The sequence below is a fragment of the Balaenoptera ricei genome, chromosome 13 (assembly GCF_028023285.1).
Source record: "Balaenoptera ricei isolate mBalRic1 chromosome 13, mBalRic1.hap2, whole genome shotgun sequence".
NCBI classification, from domain to species: domain Eukaryota; kingdom Metazoa; phylum Chordata; class Mammalia; order Artiodactyla; family Balaenopteridae; genus Balaenoptera; species Balaenoptera ricei.
The window spans coordinates 16,343,518-16,367,996 of NC_082651.1; the positions used below are offsets into that span (position 1 = coordinate 16,343,518).

The window sequence follows — 24,479 nt, forward strand, 5'->3', positions numbered from 1 at the left end:
AAAGAAAGGCAGCAGAATCACACCAAGTCCTGACTTTAAGATCCCTAATGACATTGCTGAGCGGGTACCTGTTCACACTCATCCAACCAACTCCAGGTTATTCATCACGCATCTCCACTCGAACATTTAACAGACATCTCCTACCTAATATGTCTGAAACAGAACTCCTGACTTCAGCCTCCAAAAATGCTCCTCCCCTCCACATCTCAGTAAATGGCCCTCCTCTCACCCACTTGGCTTGCCTGTGTCCTTGTTAGATCTACATTCAAAGGATTAAACCCCAGTGCCTCACCATCACTTATAAAGCCCCATCTAATCTGGACCCAGTCTATCCCCACCTCCTCTTCTCTACTCCTCCTCCTCACCTAGTCAGCTCCAGCCACCCTGTTCCTCGCATAACCTACTTTATTCTAACTCCAGGGCTTTTATACCTGAAGTCTCTGCTTGAGATGGGTCACCTCCTCTGAAAGGCTTTCTTGATCACTCTTTTTAAAAAAAACACACAGACCACTCATTCACCTCCCATCATATTCAATCCTTAATCCCTCAGTCTGCTTTATCTTCTTCAGAATATTTATCACTAACCAAAATTAAATTATATGTTCCTTTTCTGTACCCACCCTCCCCATTAAAACATAAGCTCTACAATGAGAACTTCCTCTTATCTTTCATTGCTCTATCCCCAGTTTCAACACCAGTACCTGGCACAGTATTTGTTGAGTGAATGACTTTTCCCAGTCTTTAGTATCAGTCTGTAGTATCTACCTTTTAGCTACAGACATCTCTCCTTTCCTTCACAGCTTAATCTTTAAGAAGTGTTCCCAGTTTCTCATGTTCATTCAGGACTGAATACACTGCAATCTGGGCTCTAGCCTGTGCCTTTGACGGTGCTCAGTAAGTTCCACAACCTTCCTCACTCCAACAGTCCCAGCCAAAGAACACTTCACTCCTTATCTTCTTGACCTTTCTGCAGCAATACTAACCACATCCTCCTTCCAGAAAATCACCTTCCTAAGTTTCAATGACAATACTCTCTCCTGGTCCTCCTACTCTCCAGGCTATTCCTTTGAGCCAGTCTCCTGCTCCTCAAACTTAAGTGTTCCCAAGGGCTTAATAATTGGTCTACCGATCTTCTTAATCTATATGTTCTCACCATCACTGAGCAATCAACTCTACCACTATGGATTTATCTTAGCCCAGACCTATTCCTCCTGAATTCCAGACCCACATGTTCAACTGTCCCTGGACATCTCTACTCGGATGTCCCACAGGTACCTCAAACCCAACATGCTAAAAATGGAAGTCACTTCTCTTTTCCCTACTTCCCACCTTCACCCTTAAAGCATGCTTCTTTGTCCTAGATATGCATCTTGATGAATAGCACTGCTCAACTAATGAAGTCCAAACCCCGAGTTTTCCTAGACTTTTCATTATTCCAAAATCCCCACGCCTAACCATTCACCAGATAGGTCTCTCATTTGCACCCACTACAGCAATTATCTTATCTTGTGGTAACCTGCCTGTCCGTCCCCCCGCCCCACCCCCCGCAAATCCATCCTTCAGAGCATCTCTTTCTAGAACACAAAAGTCATACTGGTTGGGCTTCCCTGGTGGCGCAGTGGTTGAGAATCTGCCTGCTAATGCAGGGGACACGGGTTCGAGCCCTGGTCTGGGAAGATCCCACATGCCGCGGAGCAACTAGGCCCGTGAGCCACAATTACTGAGCCTGCGCGTCTGGAGCCTGTTCTCCGCAACGAGAGGCCGCGATAGTGAGAGGCCCGCGCACCGCGATGAAGAGTGGCCCCCGCTTGCCGCAACGAGAGAAAGCCCTCACACAGAAACGAAGACCCAACACAGTCATAAATAAATAAATAAATAAATAAATAAATAAATAAAATTAAAAAAAAAAAAAAAAAGTCATACTGGTTTAAAATTTCCTAAAAACTCATTCCCATTAACCTATCCTATTGACAAGGTTCATCTCCTGGCATCAGCCCCTCCCTTTCTTCTCCAATAATGTTAAATTTCTTATGGTCTCCCCTCAGAGCAAAATTCTTTCTGCCCATGTCTCTTTCCATGGGATACTCTCCCCAACATCAGATACAGCTCAAATACATAACTCCTTTTGGGATGCACTCATGAATTCATCCATAAAACTGAGAAGCCTCCCATATCTATTCCTTCACTATACCTTGCAGGTATAAATTTATTATAGTCCATACTACATTGTATTATAATTACCTGTCTCATCTTAGAAGGCTGGAACTGGAACTCCCTCTGCTTTTCACCCCCAGTGCCCAACACAATGTCTCTGCATAGAGAAAGTATTCCATGTATATTTATTAAATGAATGGATTGAAGTAGGAGTCAGCAAACCATTGCCCATGGGCCAAATCTGGCTCACCACCTGTTTTGTCCAACCTACGAGCTAAGAACAGTTTTTACATTTAAAAATGTTTAGAAAAGAAAATTTTAAAAAGAATAATATTCAGTGATGCCTGAAAATTATATGAAATTCAAATTCAGTATCCACAAATAAAGATTTATTGGATCATAGCCATGCTCATCTGTTTATGTTTAGTCTTATGGCTGCTTTCATACCACCGCAGCAGAGTGGAGTAGCTGCAGTCGAGACCATGTGGCCTGCAAAGCCGTACTTGCTATCTAGCTCTGTACAGAAAGTTTACTGACCTCTGAATGAAATAAAATGATCATGGGCTTTGGTTTTTGACAGTACTTAGTTCAAGTCCTGGCTTTACCACTTACTACCTGGGTGACTTGGGACAAATAAGCTAACCTCTCTTACTTAGACTCAAATCCCTAATTTGTAAAGCAGGATAACATATCTGCTGGGTTGTTTTGAAATTTTACTAAGCCTTTTAATTGTGATCCCTGCTGTAGGAACCAGTCTATAAAGTGCCTGGTACAGAGTACAGCTTAATGTTGAGAACCCAGACCTGGGTTTGAATTCCAGCTTCATTGCAGACTGCGTGACTTTGGGCAAGGTACTGAACTCTGTGCTTCAACTTCCTCATCCATTACACTGGGACAATAAATATACAGCTCACAGGACAGTTGTGAGAACTAAATGAGTTGGTACCTGTGAAATGCTGAGCACAGTGCCCCTCAGATAGTAAGCACTCAATAAATATTACTATTACTATAGCAGATGTTTGGTTAGTATTAGTTTCTCCCCTTCCCACCTCCTCATCTACTCTATCTCTCACCCCTATTCAAAGCAGCCTATATCTAAAGGAGTAAGTCAATACTTGCATGACAAGTGCTATTGCAGATGATGGGTGGTCAGGAACGGTCTGTGGCTTCCAAGTCACATCACAATCATGGTTCTCCCTTTGCTCTCTGATCCTCCCTTCTCTAGATGCTTTCTTCCTTAGAAATCTAGCCAATCCCCAGACTTCAATGTAGGGGGCTATAAAATTCTTTTTTCTAACCAAGATTTCTCTCTCCTGAGCCCCAGTGTAGTATTTCTCAACTCCTGATTTCTACCTAATGGCCTACCATCACCTTAAATTCAGAACGTCAAAAGCTGAAAATTATTCTTTTCCCCATCTTTTCCCCACCTGTCCCTTCCTATCTTCCTTAACTACCAGAAGAACCTGCTATCCTTCCAGCACCCTGGCTGGTTGTCCTGAAATTATACTTTAGTCCTTCTTCTCTTGCAATAAGACTTTCTCTCAAGTCATATTTTTTTCTTTTTGCTCCTACTGTCACTGACCAATTCAGGTCCTTTTAACTTCAAGCTCATTCTGCCAGAGTCTCTAACTTGTCCCTGCCCCAGGCACCAACCTAGTCTGCATACGGACCCCACTACTCTTCCTAAAACATGCCACTCTTCATCATGCCCTTTCTCTGCTTAAAACTTTTGATGCACTACCCCCACCCCCCTTCCATCCCATAACCTGTATGGAAAAAGGAAAAGACTGACCTTAGTGTGGCAATCAAAATCCTTCCCTATCTACCTTGCTCCAATCTTCCTTTCTAATCTTATCTGCCATAATAAAAATACCATCACCTTACATTTGTGCAGCGCTTTATCTAACTTGGAAAACATTCTTACATGCGCTGGCATTTCATCTCCACAATAACCCTTGGGAAGAGGCCAAAGAGGTATATTAGTATCCTTTTACAGAAATCAGATTCCTAGCACTGAACTGGAAGTCAGGACTTACGTGCACATGGGAGTCTCCTGTTCTAGAAACCCTGGTCTCCTCAGTATTGTCCCATCTACCTCTCTCCAACTCGCTCACGTTTTCTTAGCTCTGCAGTCTACTCCCTCCCATTCCTCTACTTGGTGGACACCCTAGAGTGAAGAGTACAGGGGAAAGTTCAAAAAGAAATGTTTCTTAGAGATGCTGGAATGTGCTTCATTAGGTATTTAGTTTCCAGCCTTTGCCAGAAAGATCTCTCTAAAGAAGGGTTTCTACAGTGTATTTCTCAAAGCACTAACAACTCAACAGTCCTCACCACAGCCCACCACACAGGCTATGCAGGGTCTGGCCTGGCTACGCCGGCTTCATTTCCTACCTCTCCCCCTCGATCACTGTCCTCCATCCACAGTGGCCTCACTGCTGTTCCCAGAACATTCCAAGTCTCAAGGCCTCTGTGCTTGCTGTAGCCTCCTTTACACATCCTTCCCTTAACTCAAATTTTTTCTTTTAGAGTTCTGTCTTCAGAAAGGCCCTTCCTGACCACCATATCTAAAGTAGGCCCCCATTCTCTATTCCCTTAACCTGTTGTATGGGTTCTCATAACACTTGTCACCTCCTAACCCTCTATTACTTAGTCATTCTTTCATGGTCTTTCCCAGGGATCCACAAACCTTTTCTGCCAAGAGCCAGAGAATAAATATGTTCAGCTTTCTCTGTCACAGCTACTCAACCCTGCCACTGTAGCACAAAGCAGCTTAGACAGTATGGGAAAGAGGAGATGTGGCTGTGCTCCAATATAACTTTATTTACCAAAACAGGCAGTGGCCGAGTTTGGCTCACAGGCCATCCACCCCCGGTATATTCCTTCTAACAGAGTGCGAGCGTCAGAGGGACAGGAAGCTTCTCTGTTTTGTTCACTCTGGTTTCCTTGTGGCCAGAATAGTGCCTAGCCCCAAGTACACATTCAATTAATATATGTTGAGTAAACAAACAAATAGAACTAGTCTGGAGCGGGGAGCTATGCTCCTCTTCCACCTCCTCAGGTGACAATGGCATGACGTTCAAGAAGAATGATGCCAAGGTCATGAGCTCCATTTCCATTTGGTTAGGATCATACCATGAAAAGTGGTCCCACAACCACTGTGTGCCTGTCACCAGCAATAACAACCTCAGGCAAAAAAATGCCTTTGGTTATAACTGGGTCCAGGTAGGAGCCTGTTAAAACACAGACTGTTGGGCCCCACCCCCAGAAATTCTGATTTGGTAGGTCTAGGGTAGAGTCCAAGAATCTGCATTTCTAGCAAATTCCCAGGTGATGCTGATACTGCTGGTCCTGAACCACACTTTGAGAACCACTGGATGAGAGTACCCAAAAATGACAGTACTAGCATTTTTATACTATTAAAAAAAAAAAGAGAGAGAGAGAGAGAGTCACAGATTCCTTATGTTCCAGTGATCTGGCTGGAGGGGGACTGCAGGGAAAAAAAAAAAGAACCGTAAAACTGACTGCTCAGTGGAAATGTTGCTCCAATAAAATGAAGACAGAAAAACAGTAGGTCTTTAATTTTTAACAGACTGTCTTCCAAACACTCTATTTTCACTTGCAAATCTAGCTGTAACTGGAAAACAATAAGCCAAATAGGTAAAAGAGAGAAGTCACCAGTGGGTGGCTAACCTTGATAGTGGGCTAAGTATTAACTCCATAGTCAGTTTCCTTAAATTTACTTTAAAGAACAATCATAACCACCTGTCTTTCTATTGCTAGATGCAAAGAGACTTTTGGAGATGGATACTAGAGACCTAATCTATACAATGAAATATATCTACAATAAATTACCAAGCCTAGGGGTCACTTTTTTCAAATGTAAAATTCACCGTCATCGAACTTGAAATGGACTAGTAACAATTTTTGCAAATTCTACATTTGTTAAGGCAGGGGACTTTAAAATAACCCCCAAACTCACATTAAAGTCACCCCGAAGCCATTACTTTATACCTCATCAATCTGAACAGCCCACAAAGGGATTAGAATTTATATACATTTGTAGCTGTTTATAAAGTAGGTTTCTATTGTGATGATTATATGCAGTTAAAGTAGGTTAAAAATAATTTTAAGGTGAAAAAGTAAGGTAAAACCTAGCTTCATAGGAGAGAAATTCTAGGAACAGAAATCTAGAATGCTAATGAACAGACCATTAAGTAGATGGCAATACTGCATCAACATGTACTTACAGAAAGAGACAGTACATGATCAAAAGATGAATCAGCAGACCCCCGATGTATGAGTCTAAAGTATGTCTCAGCTAAGACCAAGTATTCTTTATGAAAATTTAGCATCTGAATTGAAAAGTGTTAAGTGTGAAATATACCCTAGATTTTTATAGCATTGTAAAGAATAAAGAATGTAAAAATATCTCATAAACAATTTGTATATTGATTGCATGTTGAAATGCTATTTTGTATATGTTGGGTTAAAAGCATTAAATTATTAAAATTAATTTCACTTCCTTAGTTTTGTTACTGTAGCTATCAGAGAATTTAAAATTACATGTGACTTGCAATTAGATTTCTGTTGGACAGTGTGATCATGCACCCCAATTCTGCAAGTAGATTTGCTATCTCCTCTTCCATTTGGGTGATTTCTAAGAAGCTTGCAGAAAATGATATGGAGCAATGAATGAGCATGAAGATATGCGGTATGTCTGACATGGAGTGAAGCTCCTTGATCCTGGCCTAATACAGGATCACCACGGGCCAGGTGCTCATCCACTGTAACCTGAGGTTCTAATCACCATTTTTCCCCCAAGGATGGGAAGATTGGCTCTACCTCAGTGACCACTATGTATATCCATATCTACAGCTATACAAACACGTGAACAGGTTACATTCATTTCAAATTGCAACTAACTGTGTCAGAATCCCTAGTAGTGTTAATAAGGATGAACATAAGATCTCTGATTATGAAAACTACCTGGTTCCCAACACCTAACCACCCCCCAGCTCCCAGCATGTACTTCATTCTTGCAGAGAAGGGACACATCTGTAACAGCTCCTTTATATAATCCCCGCCCATTTGACTTCAATGTTTTTAACTCCTGATTTAGAAAGTTTCTCATTTGCTTGCACTGCCAAACCTCTACAATCACAGAGGACACCAAAGGAGAATGCTGGCTGAGGAAGAATAACAGAAGGAAGTAGGGTCTAGTTACTCACCCCAACAGTTGCTATATAACCATATGGACTTCACAAAAAAACTATACTGAATACAAAAAGCTTAATCTCTTGAGCTCTTTTCTAAGTATTCAATATCAAAAAGATACTTATATATGCAGATGTGTGTTGAGTCTTGCAGTCTAAGGATAATATTGTTAAAGAAATGTACTGCTGGACAGCATTAGAAGTGATTGTGAAGCTTGAATGAAAATAAGCTTAAAAAAAAAAAAATGGAGGGGGGAGCAAATATTGCCAAAACATTAAAACACTTACATAACTATCCTGTCATAAAATATAAACTTCAAGGACTAATTCGAGCACACTGGAAAAGAGCCACAACCTATGCAACAGCATTTAATTCCCAAACATGTGTTTCTAACCCGCTGAATATCATCATCCTGCGGCAAGGGTCAACAACTTGTGGCAAGCTCTGGAGATGACTTCGAGTGGTACTTGAGTAGGTAGTCCATAAATATTTGCTGAATGAATGACTGAATGAACCAGAAAACTCATACAAAGTGCAATTAATATGCAGAACCCACAGCCAGTTAATCTGAAACCAGAGCCAGAAGGAGAACAAAACAGCACCTCGGAGTCCAGTCCCAGGCCATTCCCACAGGAGTCAGCTACCCTAAGTTATTTTCATTCTATGTACATAGTTTATTCATCCCCTCTTACTTTTATGGAAGTTCCAAGTTCTCCTTCCTACAATCTCTCTCCTTCTTAACCAGTTCCCCCAGATAAAAACAGGAATGCATTGTCCAGTCTCACCATTTTTTAGACAAGTATTAACATCTCTAACAATCACCGGCAAATGTTCACTGGGCCTCCAAAGGCCAGACACTATGCTAGGTGGCAGGGTACAAAGGTAAGTGTAACACTATACCTACCCCTCAGGTAGTTTGTGGGGCAGGCAGACAAGTAAACAATCGCAGCATAAAAAAATGCCTGGAGAATGAGGCAGGAGTGCCACTGGAGGAACTTAACTTTGCTGGGTGGGTGGGGAGGGTGACAGAGTCTTAAGGAACAAAAGAAACAAAAGTCAAAACCAAACATTATAGTTGAATATACCTGTCACTGTTCGAATGGTCAACTCATCAAGTTAGCACTCTAAAGTGGTGCTCTGAATGAAGAGCCTCTGACTGTAGAAAAATTTGAAGTTCATGACAGTGGCACTGAGTACTACCAAGAGAAGGAACACACAGACACACACTTCAGCAGAACATAATGTGCAAACCTAATTAGTCATGACGTCAAGAGGCTTCACCCACTTATTGTCTGTCCCTCCAAGCTGAAGGTGACTTGACTGACCGACCCACTCCTGTGATTTCAGCTGGTTTTTTCTCACAGCAGTGATGGATTTGCAAGGATCCATCCATACTTTCTCCCTGATACCCCTTGTGGCTACTGGCAAAGTCTGCTGGACTGCTGGCTGGTACTGCGGCCCTGAAAAGATACACAGACCATGTACAGGAACTGGATAGACTCATACTCTGCTTGTCACTATTCAGAAAGACACAGCTAAAAACACGGATTAACAAACATGTGGGAGGGCAGTGAGAAAGGTAGCAGGGATGGCACCCTGGAAGGTGCCTAATCAGGCAATTCAGCTCTTGCTAGTTTCACAGGACAGTGAGTTTTTACCTCCTGGTATGCAGCTCTCAAGACATTTCATCGGCACAAGAGTTAGTTTTGTGTTTCTGACTCCCTGTGACTACAGATAATTTCCAAGCTTCAGGCCCACCCTAACTTTCCTCTGCCATCACCCTCCTGGCTTCGTGTCCTTACCATCCCCAAAACGTCCTCTCTTTTCACCCAAAATACTCACTTCCTTCCCATGGAACGTAGGTAATTTGTTCCCTCAGGAAGCTGTCTGCCTTATCCAATATCTCCAACATGAATCAGGACACAGATAATATATAAAAATTACCACATTTAAAAAATGCTCTGATCTGTATACCTCTTACAGACTCTTTCCTCAATTATAATGAATAGCTTAAGTGACTAAAAAAGTATACCATATCATTTTAAGGAAATGAACAACATCGTGGCTCCTAGCACAATACTAAAATTAACATGAAATTAAACTTTTATTAACAAAGATTTTAATTATGAACAGCACTCCTTTTAAATTTTATGAGTATGATGGGTAGGAAATGTTTCCATATTCATGAATGTAGCCACACAGCAATATTTATAAAGAAATTAAAAACACACTATTTTTAGGATAACCCAACGATACCTTAATCTTCACTAAAAACAACTTTTGGAACCCCCAGTCTAAAAAAAACACCCAAACCTCAGCAAATATATATGGTAGATGTTATAAAGCTGATTTTTGAAAATTAAGTTATGACTCATAAGGGCATGGATTTCTTTTTTGAAATGTTGCAAGCGTAATATGAAGGAATTTGTTTGGTAGTTTCACATCAGAAGCTTCCTAATTTTCCACTGTGAAAAAGTTTTCAATCTTTAAGCAAGATTGCTGCTAATAAATTCTTAAAATTCTAAGACTAAAAGGAATTTCTTCCAAATTAAATTTCTAATTTAAAATAAGAGAGGAAAGTTATATTTCGTCATATTTTAACTTTAACACAAATATCAATATATGGGGAAAATGGGCTTCCAAATCAACTTTATACAAAATCATGAAATCAAAGACCTCAGAAATTAAAATATTTATGTTCTATCCTTTACTGAAAGTCAAGGTAAATGTAATTCATGATTTACTGAAATTTAAAGTCAAGTAAGAACGTCATAATCTTTTAACAGATCATTTAAGTAAAATAAGTTGTCCGACATGATGGCAAAGATCTTTTCAGTGGGAGTGAATCTACTTTGCCACAGGAAGGCAAAAGTCACCACATTAAAATCACATGCTAACTGCCAATCCTGGCTTTCCAGTCCCCAAATCCTGAAAACAAAATTATTGCAATTCACTACGGGATTGTCTGCATGTGCATTTTTAGCATCAGACAGCACTTTCAGAGAAGAGAAATCTACTAACAAAAGAGTTCTACAATTTCAAAAAAATGGTACAACTTTCAAAAACTAGAGTAATGGCCTACTTACTCTTGTATATTACATTTTGAAAATAAACAGTATCAGATGCTTCTGAGAATAACACAGTATCATCACTTGTCCATTTATCCACTATCATTTTTACATATGAAAATCTTTAAAAAACTAGGGGAAATATAAATCAGGTAGAGATAGGAACTCTATTTGAAATCTCGAACAATTTTATCCAAAATCGAGAGTAGCCCACAAAAAAGCTAAGGAGGCACTCACAAAAAGGAGTTAGAAATCACAATAGATTCCCTCTCTGAAATTGGGCAAAATTAGTAAGAAAAAAGTTGGTAATTATTTTGTCATCAATTTGTTTATCCCTTCCTTATGGTATGTCTACTGGGCGGTAGAAGCTGTGCACACATGCACCTTCCCCACCAAACTTAAGGTGAGAAGCTGTGTCTTGTTCATTCATCCCCACATTCTTCGTAACTAACCCAGGGCCTTACACATAGTAGCGAATGAAAAAAGGTTGAATGATTTAAGGTAATAAATGTATTCCTAACCCCAGGTAATCAATTAGGCTCCAACTCATGCAAGAACACTCATAATTTCATTTTAGCTAATAAGCACTGAGTAATTTGATGTGTTTTTAAAAACATCTGCAAAGCTATTATATAGTTTTTAAGCTCTGCATAGCACAGTTATACTTTAAATGTATTTAAAAGGAAAGTATGTAGTGAAACATTAAAAAAACATACTCTTACAAATGAAATAGAAAATGATTGGTTTCACTGTGTATAACATGGAACTAGATGGTGTTGGTATGTTGAACATAAAGCGACCAGGAACTGATGTTGTAAAGTGTTTGTTAACGTGACAAGAACATTACAAAGAGAATTAAAAGGCCCTGGAATTCTGGTTGGAAAAGTCACGCTGGGCAAGCAGGAGACAATGTAGAGTACCATCATCTCCACTCAGACAGCGTCTGGGAAGGTGGGTGGGGAGTCTGTTTCCCATGCCTCAGGAACAATGACTTCTATCCCAGTCAACACGGTCCTGCTGGCAACAGGTACAGAACTGGTTCAGTCCATGGACTTGCTCCCCATTCCCCAAAGGAAACAACAGAACACCAAGCAGAGCGGGCCCTTTCCGGACTCCCAACAATTCCAGTTCTATCGACTCTCTAAAGCTCTACTCTAGAGTAAAAGTAGGCAAATTATAGCCCGCAGGCCAAAATGGGCCAAATTCGGCCACCTCCTGTGTTTGAACAGCCTGCACGCTAAGAACAGTTTTTACAGTTTTAAATGGTAAAACAAAGAATCATCTGTCATGACACATGAAAATTAAAATGAAATTCAACAGCAGTTCCATAAAGAAAGTTTTCACTGGAACATGGTTGTGCTCATTCATTACATGCTGTCTGCTTTTATACTACAACGGCAGAGCAGACAGAGACCTTATAGCTTGCCAAGACTATGATACTTACTACCTGGTCCTTTACAGAAAAAAGCATGCTGGCCCCTGGGCTAGGACATTTTTCTGTGCTTCTAGTTGCATCTCATTTCTCAGAGGTAGTCCACTGCTTCACCAAGTACAGACTCTAAGCTTGACAGATGTCCATCCTGGGGCTGTGTTGTCCAAAGTTACATGTTACATATAAAATAGTGCAACTCATTAGGATGGGCCCAAAGACAAAGTAACAAATTACATGCTTACAGAAAGCACTGAAAAGGAAGCACAATGCAAGCACAACAGTACAGGCAGCTCAGTTCAGATCTTTTCGCAGACTACTACACCCAGTCCTGGGTCATACTACTGAAAGGAAAACAACAACTACAGAGAATTTGGAGGTGGACAGATGATTAAAAGAGCTCAAAAATCATACCACTAAAGAAATGGGATTACTTGGCCCAAAGAAGAAAGGGTAAGAAACAAACTATAATACCGAGGGTGTCAAACTCTACATTTGTTGATAGGCTAAATTTCTACTGATGAAAGTAACTGGCAGCCTAAACTAAAATTCCACAAAACATATATCTATCTAATGAATTAAATGTGATTCTTAATGAGATTGCCATTCCTGCCTTAGGCCATAAACCAGACCCTTAAAAAGTAATCACTTGTCAAATATTGTACTATAAGTCTTCAACTGATATATTATAGGAATGCTCCTTTTTCAGAAACCTCTGGCATTATGTAAGTTACCAGAAAAGGTGTGCTATTCATGTGCTGAGGAGTTCAATGATATTCAAGTAACTAAAAGGTAAATGTAAGTTTCATGACCACATGCCTTGCCACAGGACCAAACATGGAAAACTGGGCTTAAATTACAGAATTTGTGTTACATTCAAGAATGTTCACGCTGTGGGATTTTAATTACTCTAAAAGATTACTGAGGGTAAAGGAATCTTCCCAGGACACCATTCAATCAGAATACTCAGTCTGGAACTACCTGGATATTTTCTTAAAGCAAGGAGAATGGGTCTCAAACACCCTTCTTCCATTGCTATGATTCTGTAACTTTAACTCCCCTAGTTCTTATGAGTAAGAGAGCCTGCAGCCATTGTTCACTTTCGTTTTGTCTTGAAGGTGGTCAATGTACACACGACTTCAGCCTAAGATAAACTTTAATATCCCAAATTAAAATTTTATTATAACTTTAATTACAACTTCTTTTAAATTACAAGATAGGGAATGTATTGCCATTAAGTAGAAAAAAATGGGAAAATAGGCATAGCTTCTAAATATTTCTATGAGCCTATGTACCTTATTATTTCAAAATGTCCAACACTGGTACACAGTAAGTGAAGAAAATATAGCCTATTTCCCATTAGTTTTCTGACTTTAAAATACAGAACGCTTGGACACAATATTTTCTTTGAGTCGATCTCAAATTACATTATAATTAGTAATGCTCTGAATATAATTTTGAACAATCTGAGTTTTTCAATCTTTAAATTCTAAGGCCTGTATTTCCCTAAGAATACCCTTCTAACAGGGTGATGCACACACGAATGTGACTCACTAAACTTTCTCCACTCCTACATCACCTATACAGTATTTTAACATCCAGAGTACACAATATCTTCAAGCCACTTCTACAGTCTTGCATTAACCTTACCAGGATAAACTTTTCGCCAAGTCTCGTAATACTTTTTATTTAAAGACCTGTGGTAGTGAAACAAAGAAAACACAACCCCCCTCCCCCTTTTCTAAACCATATGGCAGCAAATTGAAGTTAACTTATTTCTTACCAGATCAACGCCTATACCTCGGCTCTAAACAATTTTCTCTTTGTGCCCTGGGGCCGGGCTAGAGCTGTCTGCTGATTTGCAACTGTACCCCCATCATGTTTTTAAATCGCAAAACAAAGTCCAGAACGCTCCCTGACCACTAACAGACCTCACCACGGTCATTTACCAAAACCTGGTTTAGGGAGACATGCACACCGGGCGAGGGGCCCACGGCCAGCCGGGAGCCAGTCCCCCTCCGACCGGGTGACGGAGCAGGGAGTTTGCTCGCCCGGCCGGGGCGGATCCGCCCCGGGAACTTGGTTACCCGAGCTCAGGGCCGCGCCGAGGCCTAGCCGCGAGGCCGGGGCGGGCTCCAGGCGGCGGGGGCTTCCCGTTCCCCGGCCGCAGAGCCTTCCCGCCCGCCCCGCAGTCGCCCGCAGGCAGGGGCACTCGCTGTCGTCTCCCGGCGACTGGACGCGCCCGCTGGGTCCCGGGCCGGCTCCTCGGTCTCCTGCCACCGTCTGCGGCCCCGCTCGGCGGCCGCGCCGGGCCCTTCCGGGACGGCGGGAGCGCTAGGCCGCGCCGGGGCCCCGCGGCTCCGGGGCCAGGCGGGCGGGCCGCGGCGTCCGGTATCAGTCCCGAGGGCCCGGCTCCCGCCGGTAACGGGCCCCGCCGCCTCCCCTCCCCCTCCCCCGCCCCATGACAGTGCAAACCCTCCGGCCTGCCCGGCCGCCCCGCCTCCGGCACCAGGCCCAGTTCAGGGCCGCGGCGGTGTCGGCGGCAGCGGCGGCGGCTGCGCCGCGGCTCTCCGCCCTCGCTCGCTCTCGGGCCCGGCGGCTCGGGCCCGGCTCGGGATCGGCTCAAGTCTCCGCCGCTTCCCGGCCGCCCTCCGCGGCGCCCGGCCCGGGCGGGGTAGGCCAAGGCCCTGGCGGTGGGGGTGGGGGCTCCTCTCACCTTCATGTCGGGACATCCTAGTTCAGACGGTGGCGGCACGGCCCCTCCCGGGCTCCGGCTGCAGTGTCCCCCGCGGGGTCCCGGCGCTGCCCGCGCCGGCCTGCCGACTCCCACTCGACTCCCGGGCTCGGCCGCGGGGGCGGGGTGGGCAGCGGAGCGCTCCCGCGGCGGCGGCGACTGCGGCGGGGAGGCGGCGTGGGGCGGGAATGGGGCCGGGCCTGGCCGGGGCTGAGCTCCTCCAGGAGGCGGGTCCGACGCCGCGGCTCCGCCGGCGCCCGCCGTGACTCGGTCACTCTCGGGCCCGCCGGCTCCGGGCTGCGGCGCCGCGCTCCGCAAATCCCGCTCCTCCCCTCCCCAGGCCCACCCCCCGCCCCTCTCCCCCGGCTCCCGGCCGCCGCCTCCTCCTCCTCCTCTTCCTCCTCCTCCGCCTCCTTCCGCCGCCCGCACGTCGGCCCCGCCTCTCGCAGCCCGCGCCGGGCCCAGCAGCCCGGAGCCCCACGGCTGGAGGGCGCGGCGGGGGTGGCGGGGCGGGGCGGCGGCGGCTCGGGTCACGGCGTCTGCTCGCGCTCGTCGGCAGGCCGCGGTCGGGCGCCCGAGCCCGGCCTCGCCGCCGCCGCCGCGCAGCGCGTAGGGAGGAAGAGGAAATGCCCGGCCGCCGGCGCCAGCCGCTCGCCGGTATGACCGGCCCGCGCGGCTCGAGGGGCGCTCGGCCGCCCCCAGCCCCGCCTGGGGCCTATCCGGGCCCGGGCCGTAGGCGCCCCGCCGCTGGGCCGGGCCAACCGCGACGGCGGGTGCTTCCCGGCAGCGAGCTGCGACCCCGGAAGGCTCCCCCCTTTCGGGCGCATGGCTGCCGGGCCGACCTCGGGCAGCGCCCTGCGGCCCCCGACCCAGACGGGAGGCTGCGCACCGGCTGGGGACATGTGTTTGTATTTCTTTTTAAGCCAGCGGCCCCGAAGGGAAAGGCGGCTGGCCTCCGGGAGTCGTCCGGTGTTGCCCGGCAGGGTGACTCGCGGTCGGGAGGGCGTGGACGCGAGAGGCCAGCCGGGAGGCGGCTGGTCTTGGCTGCTGTGCTCCAAGGCCGGCTCCTCGGGAACCACCTACTTCGAAGACTCCGCTCCCGCCAGCCCGGGTGTTCGGCAGCACCCGCGCAAAGTTTGTTCCAGCACCTTGGCTCACCCTGAATACTCTTCTCTGAAAACTGTTGGGGTGTGTTTGTATGTGTGTGTGTTTCCTTTTTTTCCTGTCCGTGAACTACTTCTCTGTTTTTATCTATCTTTTACATTTTTACCCTCTTCCTTGTCAACTTTGTTTTCAGGCCTTAATGAGTTCATCAAATATTTATACAGCCCCTTACCACGTGTCGGTTGGTAGCGTGGTTTGGTGGAAAGAGATCGCACTTTGGAGTCAAGACATCTGCCGTGGATTCTGGTTCTGATACCCTCTATGTAACCTTGGGCATTTACCCTTTTATATTTGAATTTTTTTTTTCTCCATAAACTAGAAGTGTGTGCCTAGGCTAAGTCTACTGAAATTGGATTCTAAAGTACTGCTTGCTTTGGGATTACTCTTTTTCCTTTCCACCATTACTAGCTGTGTGACCTGGAGCAAATGACTTAGCCTCCTTGTGCCTTGACTTTCCCATCTTTAAAATGAGTGCGATTACACATGATGCTAATAACAATAATAATAACAACAGGTATTTGGAGGATTAAGAGCTAAAGTGTATATAAAATATCCAGCACGGGACACAGTAAAAACACAGTTTGTTACCATATTTCATTAAATCTGATTTCAAAACACTTCTCAATTTGAAAGGTATTTTAAAAAGCTCATCTTAAAGTCAAGGAGCTAAGTATTAGGTCACTCAGCTCTACCCAGGGGCTATATTTGGTAGTAACTAATGACGAACTAGTTACCAGTCAAACTAAGGTTTAAACAAACTGGGGTTTAAATGAGGACTTTGTCACCAGAAATACTTCCAGTGCATGTATGGAGCTTTTGCCTAAATTCAGTCCAGCATAGCTGTTGAAGAAAGAGGATCGTCTAGGCCGTAAGGGGGCTTGGTGGGATAGAGAAAATAGGGCTTCCAACAAGGCTAACTAATATCTACTGAATGCTTGCCCTGTGCCAGTGTCTTTCTAAGCATTGTACAGTATTGTGTCTGTGATCCCCGGTACCAAACTCTTAGGACCCTCAATTTCTTGGGCTGTAAAAGTGAAGACAACACCCCATAGTCTTGTGATGAGTAAATGATGTCTGTAAATAATAAGTTATAGAGGTTAAGGCATTATCAATAATATAGTCAGATAAAATGCTGGAGCAGATAAGAGAGCTGACAAATACTGCCGAACTCCAGGAAGGAATAAGAGTTAGTTTCTTTTGGTTTGGGGAAATGTTAGCTAATCCTGTTACGGAGAGCATACAGATGACTGTCTAAACCTGAAGGGAATATCAGATCTTTGACAGTTACGTTATTGTTTTCAATCAGGCAAAAGTAAGAAAATGAAGAAGCTAACTTAAAAAATGTATTTTTTCCTATCTGAATAAGAGTAAGCAGGAATATTATGTTTATTCAGGGTTTTCATGACTAGATGAAACATTTCCTCAATTCAACTAGAGATCAGGCCCTTCAATTAAAACAACCTGCTTGCTGTCCTGCGTATAGGAGACTGCATTTCCCAAAAAAGGATTAATGTAAACGCTCACACCAAATTGTTCATCAAATGATTTTTGGTCTTGGGACTTCCCTCGTGGTCCAGTGGTTAAGAATCCGCCTTCCAAGGCAGAGGACTCGGGTTCGATCCCTCGTCAGAGAACTAAGATCCCACGTGGCACAGGTCAACTAAGCCCGCGTCGCAACTACTGAGCCTGCGCTGCAACAAAAAGATCCCGCGTGCCGCAACTAAGACCCAGTGCAGCCAAATAAATAAATAAATGTTAAAAAAAAAAGATTTTTGTTCTCCAGAAATGCTTCTTCCAGGCCTTTCCTTTGCCTGCTCTTCCTTGAGTTCTTCTGTGTCCTTGCCTTGCCAACCCAAATCCATAGGATGGCCCAATTATGTAGCTTAAAACAAGCTAATGCTCATAAACATTGGTGAAATCAGAATAAGGTCTGTAGTCTAGTTAATTGCACTAATGTCAGTTTCCTGGTTTGATATTTTTCTATAGTTTTGTAACATATTACCACGGGGGGCAGGGGGGAGCGTACATGGCCCCTCTCTGCAACTTCTTGTGAGTGTATAATTACAAAGTAAAAACTTAGGGAGTTCCCTGGTGGCCTAGTGGTTAGGATTCCAGGCTTTCACTGCTGTGGCCCAGGTTCAATCCCTGGTTGGGGAACTGAGAGCACGCAAGCTGCTCGCGTGGCCAAAAGAAGAAAAAGAAAAAAAAAGAAAAACTGTAGGAACAGAAATCAGATTAATAGTTACCTGCAGCTGAGAGGGTGGGGGGATAGGGATTGACTACAGAGAACTTACTGAGGTGATGAGAATACTGTCTTGATTGTGTTGTGTTTACCGTATACCTTTGTCACAACTTATAGATCTGTGAACCTAAAAGATTACATTTTACTTCTGTGTAAATTGTACCTCACTAAACCTAACTTTAAAAAAGAAAAGCAAGCTCTTGTCACCCCAGCCTCCTGTGATCTACAGGGTGAAGTTTAACTTCTCATATAAGGCCCAACATTCTTTTCCAGCATAAGGACTTTTCCTGCCTCTGCCAGTGTGCCCTGTGCTATCTTGTACTATACTGATTCCTGCCTCTGGGCCTTTGCACGTGTGCTTTCCTCTGCTTAAAGGGAGGACAAGAAATTCAAGGCTAAATTCAAATTCCTTGTACTCTGTTAAGCCTTCCTTGCCCCTCAGTCACACCAGTAAGTTCCTCCCCTGTGCTCACTTATGCTGTGCATAATTTTTAATTAGTTTTCATCTTGTTTCTTAGCTAAACTCCTCCAAGACAGACAATCACATGATTCCTTTCTGTCTCTGGGATCCAGTAGTGTGGTTTAAAGCTGGAAGAAAACTTAAAGTGTTGTCCAGGGTCCTCAAGACCCTTTCAGAGGGTCAGTGAGTTGCTTGGGTTTTCTTATATAGTTGAAACAGCACATCTCAATAGATAGAAGGCAGAAGCAGCTAAGAGAATCCAGCTGTCTTCAGTTAAGCCAAACATTAGAGGTACTATGTGCAAGGATGTAAAACAATGTCACACTTCCAAATATTTTTTATTTTGAAAAATTACTTTTCTTAAAAATATTTGTGTTTCTAGGAAATGGGTTATGTTAAAAGATTTTCTAGGAAATGGGTTATGTTAAGATTTTAATTTTAATTAAAAATCAATAGGGGAAAAAAAAAAAATAGGGGACTTCCCTGGTGGCACAGTAGTTAAGAATCCGTCTGCCAATGCAGGAGACACGGGTTCGATCCCTGGTCTGGGAAGATCCCACATGCTGCAGAGCAACTAAGCCCATGCGCCACAACTACTGAGCCTGCGCTCTAGAGCCTGCAAGCCACAACTACTGAGCCCACGTGCCACAGTTACTGAAGCCTGCACGCCTAGAGCCTGTGCTGCACAAGAGAAGCCACCGCAATGAGAAGCCCGCACACCACAACGAAGAGTAGTGTCCCACTTGCCACAACTAGAGAAAGCCCGCGTGCAGCAACAAAGACCCAATGCAGCCAAAAAAAAAAATAAATGTATTAAAAAAATCAATAGGTATAATACACATTTAAAAAAAAGTTCTTTGGAGCTTTCAGTAATTTTTAAGAGCATAAAGGGATCCTGAGACCAAAAAGTTTGAGAATCTCTGCCTTAGAGACTGTTACAACCCCTTCATTGCACAAATAAGAAATCATAATGATGTTGACATTTAAGTAGTGCTCTGCTACAGGTAGCAGGCCTTGTGATAAGCACTTTTCTTGTGGGTGCTATTATAGCTTCATTTTACTCATAAGGCAAGAGAGGCACAGAGAAATTAATTGACTTGGCCGCATACCTAGTCACTGGTAGAGCCAGGATTTGAGCCCCCGTGTGTTTCAGAGGCCCTGCTGCTAACCACCCTTTTCTGCCACCTCCCTAGAGCTCTGGAAAGGGTCAGAAAGGCTCATGCTATCTGGTACCTCCCCGCTCTGTGCTCTCCACCGACCTCACTCTCACTAGGCAAGAGTCATGGAGGCCTCCAACTTCCCTAGTTTCAAATTCTGCCACCCTGAGTATTTTCAAGCACAGCCTTGCAATGCCTTGGTTTCTAACAATCTAACCATGTGCACCTGCGCTTCAACCACCCATTCTCCTCTACTGACCACACCCAGAGCTCTAATATACGACTTCCTGTTTTATTGTGACTGCCTACTTTTCCAGTTTTCTTGCTCTGCCATTAAATCTATTCTTTTACTTCTTCAGGACCTCAATCCTTTGATCTTTCCACTTAACTTTTTTTCTTTTTCTTTTAACCCTATTCTCTTCCTGACCCAGTGGGTTCCCTATGGTCAACTAAAACGATTCTCATTCATGACCTTCAACTCTTTAGACCCCTCATTCTCAAGCTGCACCACCCCTGCAAACTCCCAATCCAGAATCAATTGCATGACGATTTCCCCCCACCTGTATTTTCTTGGCATGCAGAACACAATGTAAAATATGATGGAAATAAACGGATTCGTTGGGCAGGGGGGAACTGCTACAAAATCTAGTGGATCCAACTTCAGCTGGACGTCAGTACCACTGAGCAGTTCTTACCCGATCAGCACCCTCTTCCTTTCTCAGATTATTACAGACCTTCACCACTTGGCTTCAACTACTTACCTATCCACATCCCCAGTAGATAACCTCACCTTGTAACTCACAGAGGGAATATAGTTCACAAAGTAAAAACTTCCCCTTCCCACTATTAACCCCCAAAGGAATCTGTACATGTGCATCCTGCTGCTTAATGCCCTCACTGCCATCCCAGAAGAACCAAGATGTCCTTTTTCCAGTTCAATCCCACCTCTGCTTATAAGCCCACTTCACCCCATCTTGGATCATACTTCTTCAGTCACCTCCTTAACATCTATCTATACTTCCAACCACTCAGCCTCTGCTGGTTTGTTTCCCTTGGCCAAGAAACACCCCAGCCCTACACTTCCTCTGGTTACCACCCTATTGTTTCTTTCTCTTCGTAGTCAAGCTTCATAAAATGTCACTCCTCTTCCTCAGCTTTATAACCTGATTCATCTGATTGCTTGGCTTTTGATGCTGTAGGCCACTCTCATTTCCTGTGATACCACTCTTACCTCCCCTCCCATGTCTGTGCTCTTCCTGCATCCTCTATTGGGTTGAGCAAAGTCATCATCAACCTAGTCAGTTACCCAAGATGAAACCCAGCAGTCCTCTAGACTTCCTTCCCATTTACCTCCCGTGGCCAATCAGTCACCAGTGGATTTTACCCATTAAACATTGGTCAGGTTCATCCCTTTCCATTGCCATGGCAACCAAACCACTCCAGGCTGCTACCCTCCCTCCTCGAGCCTCAGTACATTCTTGACTCCTCACCGCCAATCATACCCCTTCTGTTGTCCTTTGTACCACTTCTAGTTAGCTTTTTTCCCTTTTTTGACTAAATTTCTAAGACTATAGAAGTAATACATACTCATTGGAGAAATTTTGGCAAATACAGAAAAACATAAAGAAAAAAAAATAAAGATCACTTATAAACCTACCACCCAGAGGTAAACACTGTTATAATTTAATGTGTTTCCTTCCTAGAGCTACAGTTCAGAGTCACAAATGGATCATATATCCACTGCTTAGAGCCCTTCAGATGGTTCACCTTCAATGCTCCCCATCTCTTACAGACTATCACTCAAATTCCTACCAAGGTCTAAAGTTCTGGTAGGGTCTGCCTCTACTTAACTTCAGCTTGTCTTCTGCCCCGACTATGTAATCCGTGTTAGATGGGTTGCTCTGGCTGCGGAGTGGTTTCCTTTCCTATCCCTGTCTGTACCTGATCCTTCCTGTAACAGCCTTAACCTGAAGTCATCTCCTCAGAGGAGCCTTTCCTGACTACTTTATCTAATATAAGGTCCCATCACTGATTTTTTAAAATCTTGTTTATTTTATTAATAACAATTCATATGAATTGTTACAACCATTCCAAGACAGGATTTCAAAGAGCCATAGAATTTTGCCCAGGCTTTGAAATAGCAATCCCACTTCAACTCACTTGGTCTCTTTAAAGCATGATTGATACATGTAAAGATTTTAGATACAAGGACGTTTATCACGATGTTCTTTTTAATACTTAAGACTGAAGACAACCTAAATAAATTATTTATCCAAACTCAAAGCAGCTAGAAATATATTTGTGGTATCTTTTCAATAAGAAAATCAGACTTCAAACATACACTGATCCTTTTGTAAATGATGTATAAACAGCATGATGCCATTTTTGTTTTCTAATAAAGCAAATACGTAAAATAAAGACTGAATGGATAATATGAAGGATTTACATTATTTGTTCAATTTATACATGTTTATTGGGAGTCTTTTGTGTCCACCGAGCTTACAAGTATGAAAAAGAAAATCACGTCCTCATCCTCAAGCCGTTTACATTCTGGTGACAGAATTAATTGAATTCCCATTCTGATAAGAGTGTCTTGAGAGCCTATGATGTGGATGTGAAGGGCCTTTTCCCCCTTAGTTTTGAAATTTTCTGTAATGAACAAGTACTAGTTTCATATCCCTTTTGTTTCTTTTTTTTCTTTCTTTTATGTTTAAAGAAGCTTCTCATTGAAATAAATGGGAACTAGAAGGTGGTAAGTGGAGGGGTCCAGAGCGAAGGGGATGGTTCTGATGATTTGAGGAATGAGGGAGACTCCAGTGTGTTTAGAGGGTTAGGGGAAGACGTGTGTGTGTGTGTGTGTGTGTGTGTGTGTGTGTGTGTGTATGTGTGTGTGTGTGTCTGTGTGTCTGTGCCTGAGTAGGGCAGCGGGGAGGATGGAGGAGACAAGAGGAGCCCAGGTGAAGTAAGCGTTCACCAGGCAATAGGACTCCTTATTCTCTGCTGACAGTCATCAGAAGAAATAAAGTTGGTTTAGGCAGAGCTGTGTCTCTTGGCCTTCATTTTCTCAAAGTCGAAGGTAAGGCCATTTTGTGCCTCTGTGCCTGGTAAGTTTCTACTCCTCCCTCCTTTAAAAATCAGCAGTAGAGGGAGTTCCCTGGTGGTCTAGTGGTTTGGATTTGGCGCTTTCACTGCTTTCACTTCTTTCACTGCCATCGCCTGGGTTCAATTCCTGCTGGGGAACTGAGATCCTGCACACTGCGTGCTGCGGCACAGACAAAAAAAACAAAAAACAAAAAACACGTCAGCAGTAGACCCCTGCCCTTGTGAACAATTTCCTGACTCCTTCAAGTGTGCTGGGGCCACTTCCAGTAGCATCACCTTCTTGGGGGGTTGAGGGGGGAGCTCTTGTTTGTTAAAACCTTCCCAGCCCCCTCAGACTTACTGGGTCAGTTTCTGAGGGGTGGAGCCCAAGGATCTGCATTTGAAAGAACACCCACGGGGGATCCCGGTCATGCAAAGTTGGAGGATCACCCCACTAAGTGCTCCCAGTTCATTTTACAATTCTCCATGATTGCAATCAAACTATTCCCTTTTACCAGCTTGCTGCCCTTGGGAGGGAGTGTCTCTTCATTTACAAACTTTGCGTACAGCCCTGCACTTGGCTACCACAGAGGGCTTCGGGTGCTAATTTGTGAATTGAATGGTGTGTCCGAAATGAGTCCAGGAGTCCGGATGTCCCTCTGACATCATGGTTTATCTCCACAAGCCGCTGAATTCTTCATGAAAGCATTTCCTGCTTCAACTATGCCAAAAAATCATATGCTAACTAAAACCCTTACAAACCCACATAGGAAGATCGTGGGAAGAATGGACTTAAGGAGGATTGGTGGCTGTAAGGAAAGTCAGAACACGAGGCGCTTTGAAAGTGAAGTGAGTGGAATCCACACCAAATGGATGAGCCAGTCCCCGCCGCCGGTGGGGATTCTCAGTATGTCACCTGTCTCCCCAACACCCACCAAAGAGTTAAAACAAGCTTTGGAAAACAGCCCTGGAATGTAACAGTTAATAAGGTGAGTGCTTGGCAGGTAACGAGTCATAACAAAAGGCTTGCACGGAATCCAAAAAAGGGGAGACCACAAGGTTAGAAACTATAGTGTGTCTCTCACACTGTCCAAGGACAAAGATGCTCTGAAACCATTGGTCAGTGCTGTTCATTTAGAGGGAACTGTCCAAAGGACGGCCAATTCATCTTAGGAGAAACAGATTTATCTCCCAAGAACAGCTAATCCACTTTTTTTTTTTTTTTTTTTTAATTAATTAATTAATTTATTATTTATTTTTGGCTGTGTTGGGTCTTCGTTTCTGTGCGAGGGCTTTCTCCAGTTGCGGCGAGTGGGGGCCACTCTTCATCGCCGTGCGCGGGCCTCTCACTGTCGCGGCCTCTCTTGTTGCGGAGCACAGGCTCCAGACGCGCAGGCTCAGTAGTTGTGGCTCACGGGCCCAGTTGCTCCGCGGCATGTGGGATCCTCCCAGACCAGGGCTCGAACCCGTGTCCCCTGCATTAGCAGGCAGATTCTCAACCACTGCGCCACCAGGGAAGCCCGATCCACTTTCTTTAATCCAAGTCTTTATTGAGCACCTCCCATGGGCCAGGGGCTGTACCAGCTGCTGGAGATGTGACAGTGGGCAACACAGGCATAGTACCTGCCCTTAAGGAGTCTCAGCATCGTGCTCACTCACTCTCCCAATTCCCAGCCTGTAATTTGGGATGCTTTGTGGATTTGCCTGGCAAGGCACAGGACTCTGAGCAATGGCCAGAGCCAATTATTTTGCCAGTTAGGCCTCCTGTTTTCACAC

The 24,479-nt window shown here is 44.2% G+C and overlaps 1 protein-coding gene across 1 annotated transcript in view; it reads right to left on the minus strand.

Moving 5' to 3' along the window:
* Positions 1-14,939, minus strand: part of KCMF1 (potassium channel modulatory factor 1) — a 76,132-nt gene extending 61,193 nt beyond the window's left edge. Inside the window, exon 1 of the mRNA XM_059942772.1 lies at positions 14,582-14,939. Coding sequence (XP_059798755.1) covers positions 14,582-14,597 — 16 coding nt within the window. The 5' untranslated portion in view covers positions 14,598-14,939. The remainder of the gene's footprint in view (positions 1-14,581) is intronic.
* Positions 14,940-24,479: the final 9,540 nt, after the last annotated feature.